This window comes from Neophocaena asiaeorientalis, unplaced genomic scaffold (assembly GCF_003031525.2).
Source record: "Neophocaena asiaeorientalis asiaeorientalis breed wild unplaced genomic scaffold, Neophocaena_asiaeorientalis_V1.1 scaffold308, whole genome shotgun sequence".
Taxonomy (NCBI): Eukaryota; Metazoa; Chordata; class Mammalia; order Artiodactyla; family Phocoenidae; genus Neophocaena; species Neophocaena asiaeorientalis.
In genome coordinates, this window is record NW_020172768.1 from 401913 (window position 1) to 416123 (window position 14211).

A 14211-nucleotide genomic window follows, 5' to 3' on the forward strand; every position below is an offset into this window, starting at 1 on the left:
AAGAGTGGCCCCCACTTGCCACAACTAGAGAAAGCCCTCACAAAAAAACGAAGACCCAACACAGCCAAAAATAAATAAATAAATAAATAAATTGATTTAAAAAAAATGGGCGGAAGACCTAAACAGACATTTCACCAAGGAAGACATACAGATGGCCAAGAGGCACATGAAAAGATGCTCAACATCACTAATTATTAGAGAAATGCAAATCAAAACTACAATGACGTGTCACCTCACACTGGTCAGAATGGCATGCCAGTCAGAACGGCCATTATTAAAAAATCTAGAAACAGTAAATGCTGGAAAGGGTGTGGTGAAAAAGGAACCCTCCTGCACTGTTGGTGGGAATGTAAATTGATACAACCACTACGGAAAACAGAATGGAGGTTCCTTAAAAAAACTAAAAATAGAACTACCAGATGACCCAGCAATCCCACTACTGGGCATATACCCTGAGAAAACCATAATTCAAAAAGAGTCATGTACCACAGTGTTCATTGCAGCACTATTTACAATAGCCAGGACATGGAAGCAACCTAAGTGTCCATCGACAGATGAATGGATAAAGGAGACGTGGCACATATATACAATGGAATGTTACTCAGCCATAAAAAGAAACGAAATTGAGTTATTTGTAAGTGAGGTAGAGGGACCTAGAGTCTGTCATACAGAGTGAAGTCAGTCAGAAAGAGAAAAACAAATACCGTATGCTAACGCATATATATGGAATCTGAAAAAAAAAAATGGTACTGATGAACGTAGTTGCAGGGCAGGAATAAAGAGATAGACATAGAAAATGGACTTGATGATGTGGGATGGGAGGGTGAAGCTGGGGCGAAGTGAGAGTAGCATCGACATACATACACTACCGAATGTAAAACAGTTGGCTGGTGGGAAGCAGCAGCATAGCACAGGGAGATTGGCTCGGTGCTTTGCGGTGACCTAGAGGGGTGGGATAGGGAGGGTGGGAGGGAGGCTCAAGAGGGAGGGGATATGGGGACATGTGCATGCATGTGGCTGATTCGCTTTGTTGTACAACAGAAACGAACACAGTATTGTGAAGTAATTCTACTCCAATAAAGATCTATTTTTAAAAAATACTGAGAATTGATGGTCATCCTCATCATTTTCTATTTAAGTACCGTACACATGCCTAAGATCCTTACTTCAAGCCAAGCAATCCGTCGTCACTTTACCTGTCCACATAGGTCTTGCCCTGAATCGCTTTGTGCTCTCCTGTGAATCTTCACAGATTTTCCAAATCCCATTTCCCCTGTGTGCTCAGAACCAGACACAGTACTGAGCTAAGGGTCAGACCCTTGCTGGCCAGTGCAAGAGGGTACACTCCCACCAGCAGAAGATCCTTCCCAGGAAAGGAGCATGCTGTCAGTGGGAAAGAAGGAAGTTCCCCAAATACATGAGCCTTCAAAAGGATGAAACAGGATGTTTCCTTTCTTGCCTCTAAATAAAATAACTCTTGCCTCTCTAGACAAGGAAAAGAAATGATAGCGCGAAAGATATGCAGCGTCTTTGACTTATTTATGTCAACATCCTTGTGACCACATCCTAAGTGATCTGCCCACCTTTCCAAAGAGCTATTCATTTGGTTTTCCTTCAGCACTATAAACAGAGCTATGCCGCTTTTATTCACCTGAGCATAGAGTCCTTCTATACTAGCACTGAAAATTAGAGCTACTGTGTTCTCTAAATTTTATTAATATTATCGAGTGGAATGTATAACCCAGACTCAAAGAATGTGTGTTTTGTTGTTAGTAAACACAAAAGAAACTTCAGAGCTAATCTTGGAGCCCAGGCACAACCCTCAGGACTCCAGGGTCGATCAGGGTGACTAAGAACAAGAACGGCTTTTGTTTTAAAGCAGATTGACATTTTGGCTGACATCAAAGCGTGCATTCTCCCCTCTGCTCAGGTCATGTAAACGGGAAACGTCGTGAAAGAGAAATAGCCAGATGCTGCCTGTCTCAGGGTTGGGGGCAGACTTCCCTTGGACGGCACAGTATGAAGGAGCATTAATAACTGAGCACAGATCTTACTGAGAAATTACCATCCCAGCATTAGGCATCAGGAGCCCCCGGTGCTAACGCTGCAGCCAAAGGACTCTGCTTTGTGTGTGCTGGGAAAACCTACTGCCATTAAGCAGTTATTCTGAGTGCTTGGTCCGGACTGACTGTGAGTGTCGGTAACAAAAGAACCCCAGTGAGAGGGGGATGAAATAGAGGATTTCGGTGCTGACGGAGATTAAATAGCCTGAGAATGGCTTTGTATATTAACTTCAGGGAACTAGGGTCTTGCCACCTAAAGAGTGACACCTGATGCCTCAACTGTAGGTAATAAATCTTTAGTAAACCTCAGATCTCAAGTAGGCTGCTCGGAAGGTGAGAGATATCACATCAAGCCCATAAACGTCTTTTTTTCTGGAGACTGAAATGCCGTCTCTGGCCACTTACATTTATGTGAAGAGTGGATTTAACACTCGAGGCAAATGAAGTTTCTCATGAAATGATGAGTCCTTGGCCTTGTTGACAAAGCACCCTGTGAAGAGCACTACTGTCATCTGAATTGTCAGCTGCAAAGATATAAGAGGATTAAGACCAAGTGGTAACCCAAGACTTTGGGTCTGGTACCCCAGGAAAACACATTCTTGATAGGGTTTTTTGGTGGAAATGAGAGAGGCAGAGCTGGACAAGTACAGTCATATGGCAGCAGAAAAAGAGTTCCTGGTCACTTATTTTTCTAGCAATTAAAAGGCTGAACAAGCATGGCTGGACTTAGAGATTATCATACTAAGTGAAATAAGTCAGAAAGAGAAAGACAGACACCACATGGTATCACTTATATGTGGAATCTAAAATATGACACAAGTGAACTTATGCACGAAAGAGAAACAGACTCAAAGACATAGAGAACAGACTTGTGGTTGCCAACGGGAAGGAGAAGTGGGGGAGGGATGAACTGGGAGTTTGGGATTAGCAGATGCAAACCATTATATATAGGATGGATAAATAACAAGGTCCTACTGTATAGCACAGGGAGCTATATTCAATATCCTGTGATAAACCATAACGGAAAAGGATATACAAAAAGAATGTATATATGTGTTAAACTGAGTCACTTGTCTGTACAACAGAAATTAACACAACATTGTAAATCAACTATCCTTCAATTTAAAAGAAGGCTGAACAAATATTGAAAAGAATGACATTATCAGCATTAATAAATATCTCTAGGTCATAGCAAAGAGGGATCTTTTTTGACCTTCAAGAACAGTGATGACAGCCATGAAAAGAGCTGCTGTGTTTCATGAACACACCTACAAGAGTGTAAATAACAATGTTCTTCTGGGTCCACTACAAGGAAGGATGCTCTTGGGCTGTCTGTTGGCAGAGCCTCCTTGCCCACATTTCCCCCGTGCAGCTCAATATATTGCATGAAAAGAAGGACCCTTCTTCATTGAAATACAGACAGAAAAGGAAGTATTTTCTTTTCTGGAGCACCACAGGTAAAAACTTAAAGTTTAGAGGAGCTACTAAGAACCTGGCCAGTCCTCCAAAAAGTTCAAATTCTAAGGAGAACTTACTCTACATTTTGAATTATAAGTCATTCTTACTTGAAAATCTGATATAAGAAGTCATATTGTGTGTTACTGCTTTAAATTGAATAATCTCAACCTTATCATTATAATGAGATTTCATGAGAAGTAGAATACCAGGAAATATTATACAGGAGCGGGATGAGCCTTAGCAATTATATCAGAAAAGTGAAATAGAAGTTGAACTTATCCTTAAAACAATTTGAGCAAAAACATGATTTATTCAAGTTTTTTTTCTCAAATGATCTGGGTAACTTGCATTTTTCGATTAACGTTGCATAGATACAGGCCACAGAGGCTTTTTATACGTGTGTTCAGCAAGGAAGAATTATGTTGCAGTTATATAACACACTGAGGCATATGGTCCTCGGACTGTTTTCAGTAAGCATTTAATCATTCTTTCCAAAGGCCTCTTAACTCAGCTAGTTTTTCACAAAGTAATGAGCGCTTTATTCCTCGGGAAATATGTCTAAATGGCTTAGCACAATATAGTTACATAGTGCATCTATTATACCAGGAGTACATTTTGTTGTTACAAGACTTTGGAAAGCATAAAGACTGCTCTGAAATTGAAATATTTCCCCCAGATGTTTGATTGCCTAAGTACAGGCTATATTAAGGAACAGAAGCAAAACAACCCTTGTGGTTTCACAGATGTCCTATCACCGCACAGACTCTTTTATAATCCTCTGAATAAAATCTAATTTGTTTCATCTGGTGAAGAGATCGTTTCTAACTTCTGACCTATGTGAGTAAGAAGATCTGATAATCTGAGCTGTATTTCATATTAAACTTGTACTTGGTGGGCAAAGCAAATTGTTGATGTTCTTTCTGGATAATATTTTAAAAAATATTCATCTTAGTTAAGATAAACTTGCATATTTTGATGTTGATTCGCACTTCCTTTGTATGCAGCTCTTTAGAGGTAAAGCTGCTTTTTCCCCCCATTTGGTAATACTTCATTTTACAACATTTTAAGTCAAAGACTTGCCCTTAATATAATGCCCATTCTAAGCTATTTCTTTCTAGAAAATTCATAATCTGAAACTGCCAGGAGGAACCACTCAGCTAATCACCCTCTCATTGCCCGAAATGAGGAAAGGACCCTCTGTTCTCCTTCTTTAGCGCTTTTCAATTCTGTGGTCACCTTCCTAGAAGTCTTAACTCCCAGTTTGAGAAACACTAAGATTGGTGAAGAGTGTCAATCTTTTAACTTTATATTAACTAAAAATATCTTTTTAGGATTACCAGGAACACTGGTCTCAATTTGAAAATGCAAAATCAAGCAATGGACCCAGAGGTCAATCTTCAGAAACAACCAATGGCCAGCAACCTTCCAGAAGACCAGCCAAGCACAAGATTCAAAAACAGCATAAACACGGGCGTGGCCCAAAGTCTTTGGTGACTGAAGAGCTGGTTGTCAGTCAAGGAAATCAGAATAACGCTTCCAGACAGCAGCAAACCCCAAATAAGCCTATACATACTGCAGTGAAACAGGAAACAGTCGTGATTATGAATGCCCCGAACAATGATTTACAATACTCAGGTATACCGAGAAGCCAGGAACCCAAAGTAACCTCCAATAAATTTGCTCCACCACACCAGGCTTCTGACAAGGTATTATATAAAAATTCTACCAGGTGTCACTCAATGATGAATGTTAATACAGAAAGAGGACGCAAAGACCAAGAAGAGAAAAGATTTTCAAATCAGCAGCTACACATCGACACTCTTTCCAATATGGACTTGAACTATCTTCGTGAACTGAATAAGAAGCATGCATCCCTTAGCCAGAAAGGCTCTCAGTCTGTTTCTAACATAAATGATAATGGATCAACTGAAAATAAGAAGCAACCCAAACGGACTTATACAGAAACAAAGTATAAGAACTTAGAAATATTATGGTAAGAATTTCCTGTTCTCAAGTGGTTTTCTAGAGTAATGAGAGGCTGCTAGAGAAAGACAGGACGGGGAGGACGGGGTGGAGGGGCGGGGGCCGTTCATGGCGATGGTCAGGCAAGAGGAAAAATTCTCCTAACGACGTTCTTGCCTCTGATTTCTGCAGAAAATAGTCCACCTTTGATGTATTTCTTCTTCCCTGTCTCCTCTACTTTTTCCACTGTCGTTAAACCAGAGGTTGGAGGGAGAAGGGCAGAGGGACCCAGTCAAGAAAGATCAGTATATTTTGAGGGTCGCAAGTAATGTTCAGAGGGAACAAATTCTCTCCAACTCTGTAATGGTCTCTCCTAAGAAAATAATCTAAAATACAGGAAAAAAAACACTTGGGTATAAAAATATCATTTACAACCATATGATATTACTTATATGAGAAATCTAAAATATGGCACAAATGACCCTATCTACAAAACAGAAACAGAATCACGGACATAGAGAACAGACTTGTGGTTACCAAGGGGGAGGACGGGGAGGGAGAGGGATGGACCGGGAATTCGGGGTTGGTAGATGCAAACTGTTACATTTAGGATGGATAAACAACAGGTCCTACTGTATAGCACAGGGAACTGTATTCAGTATCCTGTGATAAACCACATGGAAAAGAATACAAAAAAAGAATGTCTATATGCGGATAACTGAGTCACTTTGCTGTACAGCAGAGATTGTCACAGCATTGTAACTCAACTCTACTGCAATTTAAAAAAATACTGAAGCCCGGTTGTACCAAATTAAACGGAATACTAAAACTTCCCTGTCTCCTCTACTTTTTCCACTGTCGTTAAACCAGAGGTTGGAGGGAGAAGGGCAGAGGGACCCAGTCAAGAAAGATCAGTATATTTTGAGGGTCGCAAGTAATGTTCAGAGGGAACAAATTCTCTCCAACTCTGTAATGGTCTCTCCTAAGAAAATAATCTAAAATACAGGAAAAAAAACACTTGGGTATAAAAATATCATTTACAACCATATGATATTACTTATATGAGAAATCTAAAATATGGCACAAATGACCCTATCTACAAAACAGAAACAGAATCACGGACATAGAGAACAGACTTGTGGTTACCAAGGGGGAGGACGGGGAGGGAGAGGGATGGACCGGGAATTCGGGGTTGGTAGATGCAAACTGTTACATTTAGGATGGATAAACAACAGGTCCTACTGTATAGCACAGGGAACTGTATTCAGTATCCTGTGATAAACCACATGGAAAAGAATACAAAAAAAGAATGTCTATATGCGGATAACTGAGTCACTTTGCTGTACAGCAGAGATTGTCACAGCACTGTACATCAGCTACACTTCAATAAAAAAATATATACATATCATTTACAGAAATGACAACAACAATTGAATACGGAAATGTTTAGATTAATTATAATATTTAATGTCATGTAACCATTAAAAACCATGTTTATGAGGAAATTCTTCTATAAAGAGAAAATAGTACGGTGCAAAAATTACACCTAAGGAGTATGAGCTCTGTCTACTCTGTCAAAATGTGCAGAGAAGACGAAAAATGCACCAAAATGTCAACAGTGGTTATTTCTGGCAAGAGAGATTGGGATTATTTTTAATTTCTTCTTTATATTTTCTGAGTTGTCCAAGTTCCCTACAGTGTAGATGCATTACTTCTATAATTAGAAGAAAGAAAAGCTATTTTTAAAATCAGGGTATTTCTTGATATCATTCAGTCAAATGTGTTTATTACATACCTGATATGGCTGAATATAGGACTAAAATGCTATAAAAGATACAAAAGTAGTATGATGCATGGGAACCTTCAAGGAGCTTATTTTCAAAGTAGGGAGACAGTTTGACACACATGAATTAATCAGAAGACATTTAAGTGCTCCACTTGGAGGTATGAAATGTACAATTAATAAGATTCAGAATTCGCTTCCTAGAAGAGATAGTGATAGATAGATAGCAGGCATCCTCATCTTTTTTTCCTGACTTTAGAGGGAGTGAGTCTAACATTTTTGCCACTAAAAATATTTAATTTTTAGTAGTTAGGGAGATAAATAGGAAATGACCTCCTATTCCTATTTTTTTCTTGCAAAGAACTTCTATCATAAATAGATATTTAATGTTATCAAATTCTCTGCATCAATTGAAAAATTTTCTCCTTGAATCCTTTATGTGGCTAAATGTGTTAACAGATTTTCTAACATTCCATCATCCTTTTATTCCTAGGACTAACCCAACTTGTCACACCACTTTAATATATTGCTTGATTTGATTTGTTAACACTGTTTAGGATTTAACATTCACATGCAGGAAGTGAGACTGGCTTAAAATTCTCCAATCTGCCATTGGCCCCCGCCTGGATGTGTTATCAAGATTATACCAGCCTTAAAATAATTCCCCCATTTTATATCCTCTGGGAGACTTCATGTACAACTGGAACTGCTTCTTGAAGATTTCACAGAATTTTCCAGTAAAACTATTTAGTTCTCATGTGTTTTCTTGTTTGGCATTTCTTTTGTTGTTATTTGTGGGCAGATATTAAACTTTAAACTACTTACTTTTTTTGTGATACTCATATATTTGTATTAATTTCTACTATGCTAATTTGTCCTAGCCACCCTACTTTTTCCAATACATATTGTCTTTATTTTTTTAATACTGTCTGTTGAACTGATAGAACTTTCTGCTACTTCTTCCCTCTACTGATTTGGAAATGCATATTCTCTTTCTATTCTCTTTTTTTTTTAAACTTACATTATTAGCTAGTCTAGTGTTAAAATTTCTATTCTCCTGCAGACATATTCAAATCATTGGATTGTTGTAATCCAATCACCCTTTGTGTCATACATATTATTTTTATCCAGCATCTTATAGCTCTAAAACTAATCATTGTTTTATTATTGTTGTATAGAGTCAGTGCTGTTTTAGATTTAACCAGTTGTTTATTATTGTCTTTGCCTCCCATGCTTTTTTCCATTTTACTCTTTCTTCCTGAAGTAGATCCTTTAGAAGTTCTTTCAGCAAGTACATTTCACTGGTAAATTTACCGGAAATTCCTTTACTTTCCTCTCTATCTTAAATTATGTTTAACTTGATAAAGAATTAACCTCTTTGAAAACATTGTTTTTCTATTTCCTGGCTTCTCTATTTCTTCGAAAAGTCTTTTATCAATGTAATTATCATTCTTTTTGTCTTTGTCTTTTTTTCTCTTCTTGGTTTTGAGGTCTCTGTTTTTGGTGTTCTGAAGCTTTGCTGTGATGTATCTAGGTTTGAAATTTGTAATCCTGCTTGTGATTTTTCTGGGATTCCTAAATCTGAGTGTTCATTTCTTTCATAAATTCTGGAAAATTATCACCCCTTTTTCCTTTGAATATCATGTCTCCCAAATTTGCTCTCATTTTCCTTCAGGAACACCAAGTAGATGTATATTTGATTCTCTTATTCTAGACTGTGTCTTTTTAACTGTTTCTTATTTCCATCTCTTATCCCTCTATGCCTCTTTCTGAGAAATTTCCTCTAAGTTTCTAAGTCTCTTCAGCCCCAATATGCTCTTTGGTGTATCCACTGAGTTGTAAATTTCAGTAATGGTGTTTTTCATGTCTAGGAGTTCTACATGGTTCTGATTAAAACCTTCCTGTTATTTTTTCAGAACATATTTCTCGGGGTTTTGATTTCTTCTTTCATGTCTTTAATCATTATAAACACGCTTCCTTATGAATGCTGTCTAATATTCAATTACCTTAAGTTCTTAGAAATCTACTACTGCTGTGTGTATCTGCTCATTCTCATACTTGGTAGGTTATTTACTCACATGGTTCTAGGATTTTGGATTGTGAACTTATGTTTATCCATCTTCTCTGTAGACACCTAGGCAGGCTTGGGTGGGAATGTATCCTTCCAGAGAACTTGCTTCTGACAGATACTACAGAGGTATCCTTCCTCTAGGATCACTTTATGTTAATTTCTTGGTGTTGGATTTCCATGATTATGTGGGGAAGGTAAATTTGAACCCCAAATATTGTCCCGTAGATATTCACAGGGAATTTTTTTCCCAGCTCAGAGCCTACATTAAGACAGATAGTCTTTCTTTGTTGTTTCCCAAGGCTGGTGAATGAGTTTTTCACTAATTTGCCTTTTTTTTGAGGGTGTAGCGCTTCAAGGGTTACATACAGCCTTCACGCAGGCGTCTCAGTTCTGATTCTCTGCCCGACACAGAGCCAAGATCTCACATATCCCATACCAGTGTTGAATGGTGAAACTCAAGCACTTAGGTCCAAACTCCCTCAAAGAAAGCCATAGCTTCATCTTATCTAAATCTGCTTTAGTTTTAGTTTCTGTTTAGTTTGTGGTCTCTGAAGATTCCCTGTCTCTCTTACAAATCCAACTATCTAATTAAAAGGGCATTTGTTTAATTTAATCCCACCTGTCCAGGTATTTTGTGGTGGGAATGCCTTTGATTTTTCAGAATGATGTCTTTTCTATTCTGAATGCACTAAATGAAAGTTCTAAGTAAGAGCTAGAATATCATAAAGAAAAAATAGAGGATATTAAGAAATTAATGTATTTATGAAAAGATTAAGCTAAAGAACATTAATTTGATTAGGGGAGTAAATACATCAAATGAATGGTTCATAAAGACTTCTATGCTAAAAGTCTTATGTATCTAGGTTTCATTAACAGATTTGGGCTTTTTTCTTTCCTTTAAGGAAGTTCCATTCTTCCTCTGAGAGCCAACCTGCTAGTGCCTCTCCAGACTCACGGCTCACCCAGACAATGGAGCAGCATCAGCAAGCGCTAATGCATCTGACTGAGGTGCATCCCCACGAAGGGGCCTTACCCGGCGTCACGCTTCCACCCATACCGTCAAGGGTGGAAAGTGAATCCCAACTCAGTTCAGAGAGAAGCCAAAGAAACCAAGTGAAAATTAGCCGTAGCAATTCTGAAGGCTATCTGTTTCAACTGGAAAAGGGGAAGAAGCATAGGAAAAGCAGCAGCATTAAGGTAATAAAAGCATCTTACTTACTTAACCTTTTATTTTGATAATACACAGGGACCTTGATTTTCATTCTCCTTATCACAGGCCTGGAATAGGGGTGCTGCTGCCCCTCCTTCTTCCTCTAGTCCCCACCCCTTCTCAGCCTTCATCTCACCTCAGCTCCTGCAGTAAAACACCCAGGACAGCCAATGACTGGGCTTTCTTCTGAAATGTTTGCTTAATGAGTTCTGTGTTTACCTAAGATTCACCGTGACTAGCACCTTTGTGCACTTAGGTCTTTCCCATCAGGTCTGCTTTGTTAAATAAGGGAAATGGGGGTGGGAGGCAAAGAGGAAGGTTTCCAGGAAGAAATGAAGGCGCTTGAAGGAGGCTTTTTATGTCCTTTGTGTTTCTCTACTGTTACAAACAATAAAAACCCCTCAGGAAAGATCACTTGTTTCTAGTGTCAAATAGTAAGGAAAAGGCTGGAAAATGCATTCTGCTTTACTGGGCAACAGGGACGTAGTTGCCCAGTTTACTGGCTGGAAGCAATAGTCCTGTGGTGGATTGGCCCCGCCAGGAACAGACTCTGAAGTGGAGATTTGTGAGCAAGAGAGTTACCGGGGAACCACCCCTGTCGGGGAGGGAGAGGGCAGGGCCGGGTGAGGGAGAAGGGGTGGCTTTGAGGCTGGTGCAAAGGACGCCTCGGCCAAGCCTATGAGGGTTCTGAAGTTGGGATGGCCCTTCAGAGGCAAGGAACCCAGATGTTCCCCCACATGGATCAGCCATTGGCTATTGACTGTCTCTGGGGGAGGGTTGTAACTTTGGGCACAGCCGCTCCATCTGGCTGAGGTCAGTTCTTAGGGAGGGACTCGACTGTGAGCCGTAGCAGACAACACTCCCAGCAGCCGGGGAACCAGTGGACACCCGTGGGGCGTCCACTATAAGGCAGATTTAGGGAGCCATCCTTACTTCAACTCAACATATATGTGTTGAATTCCTACCAGGAACTGTGTCAGGTGCTGGGACGTATAGCAAACGAGCCACGCCCTTTCCCCAGCAGTATCATGTTGAAATAAAAGAGAGAGAGATGCACAGTGAACACAGAGGAGCACAGAGGGGGACACATCCCCCCCTGCAAGTCAAGCAGAGTTTCAGGAGGTGATCGTGAGGCATCTTAGAGGATGACTGAGAGTTAGCAAAAGAAAGAAGACTGAAAGTATTTTAGGCAGGGGGACCAGTGTAAGTGAATGTTCTGAAGCTTGAGAGAACACAAAGCATGCCGGGAACTGATGCATTTTAGGTCTGCTGTCACTCAAACTGGGAGGTGCTGAGTGTTGAGAGGTGACAGTGGAGAAGTAGGTCGGGCACCGGGTCTTCGGGGATCTTGCTCGTCATTGGAAGAAGGAGGGCTCTAATCCCTCAGCTGGTGTAGGGGCGGGGGGTTGGCGGGGGGCATGGAAGAATTTTAACCACAGTTAGATGAATGTTTTAGAGAGACTGCTCTGGCTGTGGTGTGCAGGGCAGGTGCAGGGCACTCCAGGAATAGGGGATCGTGAAGTCAGTGGACACCCACATGCGAGCCTCAGAAAAAAAGGAAAGGGTGGCCTTGAAGAGAAGAAGGGAAAGCTGGACTAGAATGACAGTGGGTCCTACTGCAGAGAAGAAAAGGAGGACCAGCTTGGTGTGTCCTCCTGAGATAGAAACTCAGAGGCTGATGCACATGAAACGCCCCAGCCCACTGCCGCCACCTGCGAGCCTAGGCCTTCAGCTCACTCACAGCCCCGGGGTCCTTCCCTCCGCCCCTTCCCACACGCTGACCTGAGGGCTTCTTGAGCTCCTCACGTGACCCTCCCTCACATCCTCCGTCCTGCCGGGGTACCTAGTTCTTGCCCAGGCTGTGGAAACCACTACTGGTTGTTTAGAGCTGGGATGATCCCCAGTTTCACAGTAAATAAGAAGAAATGTGTTCCTGGCTTCATAAGTAACTTATTTTTCCACCAAACCATTATTACTTGACAGTTAATTGTACCTAATCTGAGGTATGATTAGTACTGTTTTCGAGTACTTCATAAATAGAATAGGGTTTGTAGACTGGACTAGGAAGCCAGACACTGTGCGTATTATTTCTATAGGGAAATGTATTCAGAGCTCAGGAACCAACACATTCTCAAGGTGAGGGCATGCTGTCACTCTGGAATTTACGAGTTACCAGGGCCTAAAAAAGAGCTCAAACTCACTACCTTGGAAGAGGATCTTCTGGGTTAGGGTTCTTGCCAACTGTGGATTATTGTTGACAATGCAAGCTTTTAACAATTCCTAATGAGCAGGGTTTAGTGGAAGTCACGCACTCAGCCATTTCTAAATTCTCATCACCTAATCTCTCTGTGACTCGGACAAGTTATTAATTCACCTGAGCCCCTATTTCCTCATACGCACAATCAGAATTGTTCTTTTTGTAGATTTGGTTTAATGGTTAAGTGAAATAATGTATTAAAACCTCAGCTTAGGGCTTGCCTGGTGGCGCAGTGGTTAAGAATCCACCTGCCAATGCAGGGGACACGGGTTCGAGCCCTGGTCCGGGAAGATCCCACATGCTGCGGAGCAACTAAGCCCGTGCGCCACAACTACTGAGCCCACTGCCACAACTACTGAAGGCTGCACACCTAGAGCCTGTGCTCCACAACAAGAGAAGCCACCGCAATGAGAATCCCGCACACTGCAACGAAGAGTAGCCCCTGCTCGCCGCGCGCAGCAATGAAGACCCAACGCAGCCAAAAATAAATAAATGAATAAATAAATTAAAAAAAAAAAACCTTAGCTTAGTGCCTAGCAAAGAATAGACATCAACTAAATGTTAGTTTCCTTTCCCTTCCTTCTCCTTTTGGTGGTTTGAATCTGTGTTTTACCGAGGGAAGGCAGAGGACAGTACCCAGTGATGGTGTGTATCATGACACATCTAAGATCGGGGAAGGAAGGGAAGAGGAAGAAAGAGAACTTCCACTTCCCACTTCCCAAGCCCTCTTTCCAACTTGGGAAATCCCTGCCTTCCTGCTTTCTCTCAGAGATGTTGCAATCCACACGTATCCATTTTCTCCATCCAAGACTTTCAGCCTACATCCGACAAAGACACAGAAGCACTCTTTGTCCGGGAAGCCATTCCAGAAGCTAAAATGATTTAGAACCGAGCTATTTGTATAGGACAGCAGGTCGCCGGGGCCCCAGACAGAGGGACTCATTCCCCAGGTCATGCCCATTTCCTAGTCAAAGCAAATCTCATGGTTGCCAAGGGAATCGACTCGAATCACATTAAAAATCTGAGGATTTGTCAAGATAATAGGCCCAAGCACCGTTCCTCTTCTCCTGGCAGTTCTGTTGTGACCAGTTTACGACATTCAGCATTGTCCACGCCACGGAATGCAGACATCAGGCAGTGAGAGAGTAACACAGCACAAGTGATGACAAACAGTAATAAAAATATCTACCGCAACTGGCCACAAAGTAACTGCTGAAGGAGTTCTCTGGCAGCTGTGTGGAGCTGAGCTGCGGTAATTAACCCGTGTGTTTGTTGTCACAGACAATCCGGGTGTTGCTGCTTGACTGCTTCTAAGACGAGGTTTATTTGGATTAAGTTTAGCAACCGCAGAGCAAATTTCCTTCACTTGCTGTTCCGCAGTATTTGAGGCATTGTTTTCCGTCCCGT

The 14211-nt window shown here is 41.0% G+C and overlaps 1 protein-coding gene across 1 annotated transcript in view; it reads left to right on the forward strand.

The window, feature by feature from the left end:
• JHY (junctional cadherin complex regulator) overlaps positions 1-14211 on the forward strand; it is a 64313-nt gene that overhangs the window by 42532 nt on the left and 7570 nt on the right. The window contains exons 4-5 of the mRNA XM_024740842.1: positions 4853-5514; positions 10240-10534. Of these exons, the coding sequence (XP_024596610.1) occupies positions 4853-5514; positions 10240-10534 (957 nt within the window). The remainder of the gene's footprint in view (positions 1-4852; positions 5515-10239; positions 10535-14211) is intronic.